General features: G+C 32.2%; 2 protein-coding genes across 2 annotated transcripts in view; one reads left to right on the top strand and one right to left on the bottom strand.

Moving 5' to 3' along the window:
• Positions 1–222: 222 nt before the first annotated feature.
• Positions 223–13,059, top strand: part of LOC129230367 (anaphase-promoting complex subunit 1-like) — a 112,484-nt gene continuing 99,647 nt past the window's right edge. The window contains 1 exon segment of the mRNA XM_054864764.1: positions 223–311. The gene's annotated coding sequence lies outside the window, so the exon portion shown is untranslated.
• Positions 9,494–10,772, bottom strand: LOC129230366 (tigger transposable element-derived protein 6-like). The gene is made up of 2 exons (XM_054864763.1): positions 10,034–10,772; positions 9,494–9,927 (listed from the first exon to the last, which is right to left on the bottom strand). Exons 1-2 carry the CDS (start codon positions 10,770–10,772, stop codon positions 9,494–9,496), a joined length of 1,173 nt encoding a protein of 390 aa, XP_054720738.1.

Below are 13,059 nucleotides of genomic sequence, written 5' to 3' on the forward strand. Positions count from 1 at the left end.
AGAAATTGGCCAGTTTGAAAGGAAGACATGGCGCATACCTTTTAATTTGAAATGTCTTTTTATGTTTTAAATAATACCTATGAGACAGGTAAAAGCCTCCGAAAACTGAACAATTTTATAATCTGAAAAGGAGAAAACTAGTGTCTAAATCTCTTCTATATTAACGCAACTGAGCCAAATGTAATTATTCTCAAGTAAGAAACCGTAACCGGCAGAACTTGTGCAGAAATCCCTCTTATTTTGAAATGTTTACGAAGAATTTATTCCACTTCTAGCCCAATTTTTTCTTCCAAAATTGTTTTATATACCAGGTATTTAATTCTTACTGTAACCTCTTTTCGTAAAACGCGTAGAAAATCTGTACTGTTCTCATTTTCCACCTCTTTTAAATGTTTTGTTATTAGCTCAGATACTTCAATCATTCCACTTGTTTTGTTCTTTTTTTTATTTGAATCATTGAAGAAACAATGAATTTTCACATTAAACGTGAGTTTGTAAGTGATTCTTTGTCCAATTTCAAAGACAGATAAGATTGTGCAACTATTCAATGTATTTTCTCTTGTCACTCTGTACATGGAATCTTCGAGTTTAAATTCTGACTTAAAAGTTCGTGAGTTCTTCAGAGCATATTTTATTGTTTAAATAAGCTTGAATTCCATCTAATATAAATAAATTTACTGAAAGGAAATGCAGGACCTCAGCTCTCATAAGCTTCCATGCAAATTAAAGCCTGGGAATACTTGATTTTGATCCTTGTTCCCCTAGCTGTTTAAAATATATTGTAAGCAGAGTCCAGGCTCCTTGGACCTCGGAGCACATTGGACCGGTCTCAAATAGGTTAATTCTATTAATATTTTTATTATAGTTTATGACCAACAAATAATAACACATATTCAGTACAGCTTCAAATGCTATACTGAAACCACATGGTGAATAGTATTGGTGGTAATTAAAAAAACATAAAATGTGCCATAAATCAGATTTTTGTAATTATTGTTATTATTAACTATTGTCTTGAAAAGTATTGAACACAATTGTATCTTAAACTTATTACTTCGGAGGCTTTGAAGACGTAAATAAAAGTTAATTTCATCAAAAATGCAGTTTCCTGCTGACTCTTGATTCATTGATTGATTTATTTTTTGAAAAAAACTTAAATGTTCTGCAATGCATGACTATGTAAATAAATAGGCATAGAATAATTTTCGTTTAGAATGTGCAAAGGAAAGCTCCATTTATTTATTTTGTTTAGAAGCTACTAAAAGCTACATGCCCCCTCCCCCCACACACACACATTTTGCACTCCAGAACTTGGCAACTTCTTTTAAAAATATCTTTCACTGTTATTTTCTTTTTGCATGTATTTTCTTTTGACATTTATTGTTACTGGTCTTTTATTGCAAGAAAAAAAAAAAGGAAAAGTGAGTATCACTTAGGGGTGCTAATACAAAAGTTATTAAAGACAAAATGATAATGTAATTAAATAATGGAAGTATGTCAACTTCATCAGTTTTTGTTACCTGCCATATTCAAGCATCTACAATAAATGGAAACTATAATTTAGTAAGCAAGTCTCTACATTATAAAGTTCAAGTAACATACTATTAGTGCTATTTCAAAAAAGGCCAATAGCATCAGCAGATCGTTGTTGCAATTCTTCAACTCACTTAAAACAGTTTGCATGGCCCGATATAACATGTTACAACCAGCGATAGAGTCCTTAGTAGGAAAAAATAAATAAACGAAATAAAAATCTTCACATCTGCAGTAGAGCTCTGATTGTAGATTGACTGGATGTCCAATTAACCAGATTAATAAAAAACCATGGATTTTTTCATGCTATAGATTTTTTTTAAAATGTGGATACACAATGTTTTTATTACAGTTGACTCGTTATATTGCACTTTTTGGGGGACAAAGAAAAAGGGTGATGTATCCAAAAGTGCGAGATAACCAAGGTCAATGAAATTAGTTATCCATCCGACATACAAGTAAATTAGCTTTTGTTCTTTATGACATGATTTTCAAATGGGTTCGATAGGATTCACAAATGTATTATCACACGCATTAAAATTCAAACAAGATTGAAGTTTAACTAAATTTTCAGCATCAGAAGGGTACAAACAACAAACGGCAAATGAAGATGATTTTTCTTAGATACCACAAGATTTTAATAGTGAGCATTCCAATACCCTATAATTCCCAAAAGACTTTCTAGTTCTTTTGATTTGCTGTAGAAAGGATGTGAAAAGTAAAAGTAGCCATATTGTTTCCAGAAAACTCTTTCCCTTCCTTTCTTTGATGGAAATTCCGTTGCACAAATCTTTTTTGTACTATACTTGGGGGCTCTGCCCCTTGCTTGCTAACGCTCACCCAAGATTTCTTTGCAATCTTATTTGATTTGCAAAGATTTAAATCGTCAGTTAAAAAGAAACAGATTAAAAACACATTATTTAACCCTTTGGATCAAAAAGCACCCCTTCCCCGAATTTAAAAATAACTTGTACCAACTTGCAGAGTCGTAAAGGCTAAGGGACTCCTGAGCATCGCAAAACTGCAGTTTTGTACATTTGAAAAGTCGCTTTCATATTCGTAGTCTCTAGTAATATATTTTGCTCTTTAACTCGGGCTTCAACTGAGTTGAGCCTAAGATTTTCCGTTAAAATCGAATTCCTTAAAGTTTGAATATGAAAGAAGAAACATGCGAATCGCAAAGACGTAACTATAGCAACGCCAAATAAAACATCAATAATTTTAATGGAGATGATTCAAACTTTATTTTTAACGGCTTGTAACTTTTTTCCTTTGGAGATAGAAGCTTAGTTTTTTGACCATAGGTGGAATCAGATCTGGAGTAAAAAAAAATGCTCTTTCCAGTGGTGTCAAAAAGAAAACTGTGGAACAACTCTTTCGCTTTTTACTCATATATTTAATGAAGAAAGTAGTGCTTAGATTTTAGCTAAGCAAAAAAAAGTTCAAGCTAAAACGCAAATAACTCCTGCCGTATTTAAGTTAGAGCATTGAAACAAATTGCAAAACGCAGAAAATTCTACCGTTTCCAATGATATCTTCTTTACTAATAATAAAGCAGAAAGTCTCTTTGTCCGGAGGATGTCTGTAGGATGTCTGTGACGCGCATAGCGCCTAAACCGTTCGGCCGATTTTCATGAAATTTGGCACAGAGTTAGTATGTAGCATGGGGGTGTGCACCTCGAAGCGATTTTTTGAAAATTCGATGTGGTTCTTTTTTTATTCCAATTTTAAGAAAAAAAAACTATCATAAATTACGAAATTATCATAACGTGGAACCGTAAATGGACACAAGCCAATTGGCGAGATATGAAATTATCATAACGTGGAACTGTAACGTCGGTACAAGTCAATTGCGAGAAAATTCACCATACATTATTTGTAAATATACAAGCGAACCAAAAGACCTTTAATTTTTCTATTACGGGCGAAGCCGTGCGGGTGCCACTAGTTATTAGTAAAGAAGAAGAAGGTAAAGCTACTATTTTCATTCAGCTATGCGTTGCCCTCCGTTTAGTGAGATACGACAGCTCGGATGGAATTGATTGAGTTGGCGGTGTATTTTATTTAATCTCATTAGTCTTTTTTTTCGCTTTTCATTTCTTTTTTAATACAAACATTTTTGTTCAGTATATTTCGCAAACCTTTTATTCAGTGTTTAATTAGAATTATGAACCGTGTTGATACCTTCATTGGTTACTATTTAATTGTTGCATTAAGATGCTTTTTTAACCAATACGCATTCATTTTCAGGGCCCACGAGAGGCCATATCAGCCTTGTAATATATAAAAATCTTCTGTGTGGGCGTTTGTCACCATAAGGCTTTTAAACGGCTGGACCGATTTTGATCAATTTTTTTGTATGTTATTAAGTTGTGGCAAGCATGGTTTTGAAGCGCGATGGATCGAATTGGAAACGTTTTTGTTAATGAATTAATTAATTTAAACATTGGATGGTAAAATCTCCCAAATGATTAATATTTATCTTAACTTATTGTTGAGCGAGAACTGAAATAAATATTTAACCCGTTGCCAAAGGACAATAAGAAAGCCAGTTCTGCTTTTTGTAATTAAATTTCCTACTGTAATATGTCAATTGAGAATAGAAAAAACATAGAGAGAGAGAGAGTGAAGCTTTCATTTCTTGAAAGATACAATTTTAGACCCGTGATATATTTTAAGCTAAAGTACTGGAAGAAATCGGGTAAACATGTCTTCTTTCGTCGTAGTTGAACCATGTGACCGGATCGGTGCTTTAGGTTTACCTAACCAAATGATCAGAAAGTACCGTGCATAGCAACATTCGTTTCTTAGCTGAAATATATCTGAGTTTTGGCACCAATGTCAAGAATAATTTAAGGATCATCTAACTAATCAGTACATTATTAAAGGAAAATATGATGGAATTTAAATACGAAACAAATTTTATTTTCGTCCAGATAAATTACAACAGGGTAGTTCTGTACACAAAAGATCACTGCAGTGGAAGATCTTTATCTTTGGTGGAAAGAACAAATTAGGCAATATATGAAGCTTAAAAAGTTTTGGTTCAAAAGATCGGAAGATCGGACCGCTAATCGGTCGGAGTTGGCTTCGCTCACTGATCGGCTGGATTACAGTAACGTAATGGCTTGGCGACTTTGGCAATAAACAATAGAGTTGCGTCATTATTTGTTTACATTTTAAAGCAATTGTAATGTAATTTATTGTATTTTTTGTTTATTTGGCAAAATATTTCAAATTGCAAAGAATTACTTTTCGTTTTTAAAGAGTGCTTAGTCATTTTAGTTGAAGAATTTGTTTATTTTACATTGTGAGGGGGGGGGGAGGGATGAGTGATTTTTGCTTATTTAAAGAATTGTTTTTAGCTTTATCATTTTTTTAAACGATATCCTTTCGATTGATTTATTCTTTTTCATATGGAGGATGCTGCAGCGGGATTTCCTGTTTGTTCTAGATGGATAGTTAGTTTTAATATCTGAGGACGCTTTTTATCCTTTGAGTATGGCTGAAAGAACAAACCATCAAGTACAGGAGAAAAATAGCTAATAAAACAACTGCTCAATGTGCATTAGATAAACCAAGTAGTAGTAAATATGTACGCATTCTGACGCCAAGCAGCTTAAAACATTTTCTTTTTACTTATTTTTTTCAGCAAAACGGTTCAAACACTTGATGGTTTATTGAAATTTTTTAACTTTTCAATTTGCAAACTTTGAACAGAACAATGTCTGTCGGGTCCTCTAGTATAATATAAATATGGTCCAGTAATTTTTCACCCCTCTAATAGGCAATAACAGGAAATTTATGCAAAATTTGAGCTTAAAAAATTAATTACAAAAAAACTAATTTGAATTTAAAAAAAATAAAACCCCAGGTGCACACCCTCAAAGCTCGAAGTAATTTTGTACAAAATTTCAAGGCTGTAAATGCTATGGGGTCTCCTGGACACAGGCCCGCCACAGACTTCCTTCTAGAATTTCTTTGAAACCTTACTTTTATTTACTATAAAGAGAAAAGGCAGTCAGAGAAGGGCATAATGTTTTCTTCTTGGGCTAGTAGAACGTCTGCATGTTGTCTCTCACTTACTGTATTGATACTAAGGATAAGTGCCTTAGTATCAATACAAAAGAAAGTGTGAAGTAGTTTTCAAACTATCTTAAACTGAATTATTCTGCAGGTATGTATATTTGGATGAAAGGAATTGCCACTGCTTTTTCAGTGAATTCAGAAGAATAGAAGCATTTTTGTTTTGTTCATTAACAAATTAAAGAAGAAAAAGGCAATTTCTGACTGATCTATATGTTTTCAATGAATGGTTTCAAACTTAAAGCAGAGTTTTTTTTTTTTTAAATTTTAGACTTTAATATTTCGGGGGAGATAGAAGAAAGGAGCAACAGTATAATGAAGAGCTACTGAACATGCAATAATCTATGAGTAGTTAAATAATAGTTAAGAAGAAGTTGTTAAAAAAATGATAGGATAGTTCTGATGCTTTGCTATTCTAGGTACACACTTTGAGCATTTTTAGTATTTGCTAGTATTTCATTCATTGCCCTGTATTTGCTCAATATAACGAAAGGCTACTGAACATGTAGTAATATATGAGTTGTCTGTTATATAATCATAGAATAGTTCTGACACTTTTCTATTCTAGGTACAAACCTAGAACATTTTAAATATTTGCTAGTACTTCATTCATTGCCCCTGTTTTTGTTCAAAGTTGCATAGAAACTACTTATTTGTTGATACAATACATTATTATTATTATTATTTTATGATCTGTAAACAAAACTAGTCATATAACAAATTCCATTACAATGAAGTAGTTCACCAAATGAGGAGTCTTTTTAAGTATATATGCTACTGCCATGTTAGGGTTGGTAAAAGTAAGGATTCAAAGTTTTAAAATGGAGGAGTTTCACTTTTTTTCAAAAAATGTCAATTCATGTGCCAGAAACGAGTACATGCAGTGTTGGATTGTACTTTACCTACTTCTAGGAAATTATATATATTGAGAGTTTGCCAGTGGCGTAGCTAGACCCAACTTTCGGGGGGGGGGGGGGGGGGGGGTTACTTCTTTTATATATATATATATATATATATATATATATATATATATATATATATATATATATATATATATATATATATATATATATATATATATATATAATCGCTTGGAATTTTTTTCCTTTTCTTCTTTTTTTTTCTTTTTCTTCTCTCTTCTTTTTCTCTTTTTTTTTTGAGACTAACTTTTCGGGGGGGTTTTGTCCCCAAAACCCCCTCCTTAGCTACGCCCCTGGAGTTTGCACCTGAAATAGTTCTAAGGGTCATTCCACGGGGACCGATATTACAATTTGACCATAATTTTAACTTTCAAATTCAGTACTGTCTAGAAATTAAATTTTATTTCTTCTGAAATTGATCTAAAATATCATGATATGGTTTATTAATGCTCATACACTTGTTTACAAACTTAGGGAATTTTATTTTGTGTGAAATAAAGAGGAATAAAAAAAAAAACAGTGACTGATGATACACCTAGGTGTAAGATCAATCACATTCCCTTATATTATCCCTTTATTCCCTTTTATTTCATATAAAAAATATTTCTCAAGTCTGAAAACAAGTTTCTGGGCATTAATGTACCATTAGGGTGGTCACAAGGTATATGGGGAAAAACTTTTTTCAACTAATCTTTTGCGGCTCCCCTCTAAAATGTGCCAATAGACTAGAAAATATGATTTGCAAAGTTTCAAGTCATTTCGATGATATTAACATGTGCCGCAAAGAGGCTAAAGTTCAGCAATTTTTGGCAAAAAATTGTAGTTTTTCATCTGTAAAACCAAAACCATTCATTCTAGAAACTTCTTTCTGATCTCATTTTGTAGGGAATTTTATTCTCTTTGAGTCGAATTTCATTTAAATTCTTGTAAAAGTTGATTGAACATTATTCAGGATTTTTTAAGTCAGGTTGTAGCTAATATCCTCCAAATCGCATAAAAAGAATGAATCATTAAAAAATAAATTGTATTAGTTCTTTTAGTTAATGGTTGTAACCCCCTTACAATGCTAAGTAATCAGAGCAATAACAGCAACATTATCAGAAATGTATAGAGTAAAACCCCGTTACAACGAATACCGATACAACAAAATATCCTATTTAACGAAACAAATTTTCAGCCCTGATTTGATTTCCATTACGTTGCTTGAATTTCATTACTACTAAAACCTTGTTACAACAAAAATTTCTGGTAATTCGAAGTTCGTTGTAACAGGACTTCACTGTACTACAGTTATGTCTCTAAAACTCAAAGCTAAAACAAACAACTGCGTGTAAAACTTTTGAAATTAGCTGTACAGGCCATAAATAAGGAATGTTGCTTTATTCCTTGTGGTCAGAGCTAAGCAATAGCTTAAAAATCCCAGTCTTGTAAAGGCTTTCGACACCCTAGAGAAAGGAAAAACTACGATTCTCAAGAAAGTGGTCTGTGTTCTTAGACAGGGACTTGTTAGGGCTTCTACAGTGCAAAACTGTGTTTTGTGATTGAATTGCAGTTGTTACAGAAAAAGTTTTTGTATTTAGCAAGTCTCTACCACACTTTAGAAGTTGGTTTAAAATAGGGATGCACCGGATAGTGGTTTTGCCGGATACCAGATATCCGATGCCCCCTTACCTGCCGCATTCGGATATCCGGCATTTCAATTGCATTGCATGTTCGCATATTTTTCTACAACGCCGTTTCCAAACAATAAATCAAACTTGTTCCACATATCATTTCTTTAAAAACATGTTAAGTACATTCAAATGTACTTTTTTAGAGCCTCTATATTTTAATTTAGGAATTGTGCTATATATAAAATGAAACATTAAAATATTGTTTTATTTCGACAGATTTTTTTCGAAAGAGACAAACTTTCGGCAAAAATTAATTCTGTATGTAATGTACACATGGTTTAAACTTTTAATTATTCATAGTTGAAATCTTAAAGGTCGTATAATGAGTCGTATTTGTTATTAGATTTGCATGACGTGTAGAAATTTTTTTAAACTTCATCATAAAGTAATACATTTTCTTGTTTCCACTTTAGAAATAACAAAAAATAAAACTTTGCTTTGAAATAATTTTTATTACAGATAATACACGTGTAAAATTTTTCTAACATACAAGTTAAAAAAGAAAATATTAAAACAGGGCCAGTTTGACTAAAAAAATTAATAAATAAACTTAAATAATCAACTTAAAATATTACTTTAATTCCAGAAATAAAGGTACATTTTCTCTAAAGATGCAAATTAGCATCTTAAATACAGGGGTGCCCCCCCCCTAAGAGCAAGGGCCCACCCCCTAAAAACCATAAATACCCCCCAAATAGAAAGCCCCCCCCCCAAAAAAAAAGAGAAAATACCCCTAAAACACCCCTTCCCCTAGGTGGGCAACCCAGTTAACAAATTAACAAACTTATGCTAAAATAATCAACTGAAAATTTTACTTTAATTCCAGAAAACAAAGATTCACTCTCTTAAAAGATGCAAATCAACATCTTAAATACAGTATTAAGAGTCATTCTCAACGCGTTCACTTTTTAAAAACAAATTAATAAACTTACGCTTAAATAATCAACTTAAAATTTCCCTTTAATTCCAGAAAATAACGATTCACATTATTAAAAAATGCAAATTAATACAGTAAAACCTCGCTGTAACGATATTTTTGGGACCAAAGAAATATATTGTTGTAGAGGGATATATTGTTATATCGAGGGCCTATATATTTTGATAATACAATAGGTTTTTTTTATTTAAATGTTATAGTATATGCATTACCTAGATGTAAATATTTTTATATATAGTATATTTGTAATACATTTATTGGCAAGGTGTTAATTATGATTAAATATTACTATCAATTCAAATAAATTCCGAAAATAAGCTCGTAAACATACCTCAAATCTGTTTTTATTGAAAAAAATCGAATATTTTTGTTTGTTTGGCCACTTTTTTGATTGTTAAGTCAACCAACAAGGTATACATTGAGTCCAAAGCACGAAAATGATCCTCGTTTGTGGATGGAAGACTTGAAAAAAATGTCCGCAGAAATTTGACTGATTGAAGTGCTTCCTGGGTCGACAATAAGGATTGTGATGGACTCCTATTATCATCATCATCATCTTCTTCCTCCTCATCGTCTTCTTCTCCACTATGTTCCATCTCACCAGTAATTTCAGAGAGAATTTCTTCATCAGTAACTCCTGTGAAAACAGTAAGATCCTCATCCGCTGTCAAATAATCCCCCACGTTCACTCCATATTTTTTACCCGTTTTTTCCTCGAGTTGGGACACAGATGTTTGGAGATTCAAACCTATTTCCTGATCATATAAAATATCACAGTCTGAGGAATTTTCATCACAATCAGATAACGATTTTATCTTCTAAGGCACCTAAACCGGCCTTTTCCCAACAATTCAGAATGGTTTTCTTTGTTACTGCCCACCAACGTCCAGCAATAAAGTCACATGCATCCTTAACATTTACAGCTTTAAAAGAGTCTTCCACTTTATTTTCAATCCCCAGAAGTATCGATTCTACCAAACGTTTCCTATAGTATCCTTTAAAACATTTAATTATGCCCATGTCAAGTGGCTGCAATATGGAAGTGCAGTTGGCCGAAAAAAAAAAAACAATTTCAACGCATTGTAGTTTTGGAATTGAGGTGTGAGTGGAGCAATTATTAATCAACAATGCAATTTTTTTCTTCCTCTTCTTCATTTCCTTAGCTAACTTAGGCAACCATTCAGAAAAAAATTTAGACGTCATCCAAGCCTTTTTATTGGCTTTATATTCCACATGAAGACTTCTCACATTCTTGAAGCGCCTTGGCTTCAAAGATTTGCCGATAACAAAAGGTTGAATTTCATGTGTTCCTGTACTATTAGCACTCAGAAGAACAGTCAATCTTTGTTTTGATTTCTTCCCGCCGTGACACTTTTCACCCTTAAACACCAACGTTCTATCAGGGAGGAGTTGAAAAAACAGCCCAGCTTCATCAGCGTTATAAATGTCTTCGGGTGCATACTTTTGAAGAATATCTTTCATCTTCTCTTGTCTCCAGACATTTGCCTCCTTCATCGGAGCAGATTTTTTCTCTCCGTGAATTTCCTGGAAAGTGATTCCGTGGTGATCCCAAAAACGCATTAGCCAACCATTGCTAGCTTTAAAAGTTTCGTTCCCTAGCATTGCTGCATATTTCCGTGTTTGTGCACATAACAAGGGTCCATTTATCAGGGTTGGTAAAAAAACCCGTTTTTTTTTGGTTTAAGCCAGGTTTTTTTGGTTTAAACCGGGTTTTTTTGGTTTAAATACTATTTGCAAGAAAAACAATTTATTTTTGGAAGGTAATTAAGGTTCCATGTAATTAACAGTTATTCAATAGTCACATTATACCTAATTTCTTGATTAATTAAAGAGATAAGAACAAAATCTTGTAACTAAATTAAATAATTAAAATAGCTTTCTGCGGGGAAATATTGATTGAAATGTTTGACTTGATTAACATATTAGTATGCATGTATATATAGACCCTTTATGATATGAAATACTTCAAGAAGTGGTTGTGATGCGGGTTAAGATAAAATATAATGAAGATCCAAGAAAAAAACTTTATAAAACCAACATAATATGAATAATTATCGAATATAGGTAAAAGATATATTTTTAAGCATAATCTTTTCAAAAGAACAATTTTCATGCTTTTTCTTTCTAATCTTACATAATGCTGATTTTTATATGCACAATGTCGCAAATATTGAAGTAAAGCAAAAACGTACAAAAGTACATGATTGAACAGTCAAAAAATCAATTGTTGTTGTACTGACAAAGTTTAAAAAAAAAAAGTGCTGCTCTATATTCGACTCCGTTCTTATTTTGGAAAGACTTGGAAAAGATATCGACTATCTCTAAAACAAAGAACCAAATCAAAAATACAAAAATTGGTGTAACATGGCTTAAATTACAGCTCATTTACTGGCATACATGTTGCATCCAGCATTGAAGTTTAAAAAATATTAAATGCAAACTTTTTAGAACAAATAAATGTGTAGCAAATTCTATTTCAAGAAATTTTTTTTGCCAAAAACGTTATATACGTGAAGTATAAACTTTTTTTTTTTTAATTTGATTCAAAAAATATTATTTCTGTTCACCTGCATAACAAATCTTAATTTTTAGGTGCAAACAATTAAGTTAGACTGTTGATTACCTTACAAGTCAAAGTTAAAATTCCAGGAAATTGCAAATAAATGGGCAAAAATGTCACACCCCTGCAACAGGAGTGAGCAATATAATGCATTGCATCTACAATAAAAGATTCAATCCTTAGTAAATCTTAACTAATCATGCAAATTAAGCATAACGATGGAAGTTGACTGAAATCTGCTTTATGGCACATATATGAAATAAAAAATATATTAATATTTTTTTTCGATTAAAGCTTGTAATACATTTTGAAGAAGCAACTTTGCAATTTTACATTTTTCAATATGTGTGGGGAAATCAATGTAAACCTGTAAAATGGATTTTTTTTTTTTGGCTTTTTTTTAAAACCATTTTTTAAAAAAACTGCATGGTTTTTTTTAAAAAAACCAATTGGTTTAAATCATGGTTTGAACCATGGTTTAAACCAACGTGGTTTAAACCAAACAACCCTGCCATTTATTGGGATATTTGTTGCCCTCATCTCTTGAAACTACTTCAGGACGGCAGCATCAATGTTTTCATTAGTCGCAACTTTTAGTCGTTTTTGCTTGGGATTAATTGAATTTGATCTCACAGCATCTTCAATATGTTAACTCTTCTTGAGGAACGTTACAACTGTAGATTGAGATAATCCATATTTCTTAGCTGCGTCAGCCTGCTTCATTCCATCGTCAATATCGCTGATGACGTTGAGTTTATCTTGAAATGAAATTTGCTTTCTCCCTGCCATCTTAGGGAAAAATAAACTAGTGAATAAAATCAAATCTTTTGTTTTCGTTGATCATGTGACTGTGATGACTCAATCAGATGGGAATGTTACACCTTTTCGGATCATCTTCATTTGCCACTCACTCAAAAAAAATTGAACATTTTCTGTTTTTTTTACTTGGCAAGCATTTTTAGATGTTTAGTTTCCCTCTCCATGTGCATGTTTTCTTTTCCCAAAAAAGAAAAAAAAAACACTGTGGTTTAAACAAAATAAAAAAACAATCTCAGGGGGGAGGAAAGACGGTTTCAGCTCTTTATTGCTTTGGTCTAGACGCCGTTTGATACAAGGGCGCCTTTTCTTTTTGTTCATATATGTTGCAAAAGAAATTTATACGATTCTACTGCTTTTTCATTTATTTTGGAAGGTGCATTTTTGTTTTGACTTGTGAAAATAAACTATCTCCAGCGCGACGCCATTTTGGAAACGCATTGTTTAAAATGTAGCGCGAAACTAGAGCTAACCATTTTTAAAGAAAAAATAAAAGTTTTAAGTTTTTTCTTT

The sequence above is a fragment of the Uloborus diversus genome, chromosome 9 (assembly GCF_026930045.1).
Source record: "Uloborus diversus isolate 005 chromosome 9, Udiv.v.3.1, whole genome shotgun sequence".
Classification (NCBI taxonomy): domain Eukaryota; kingdom Metazoa; phylum Arthropoda; class Arachnida; order Araneae; family Uloboridae; genus Uloborus; species Uloborus diversus.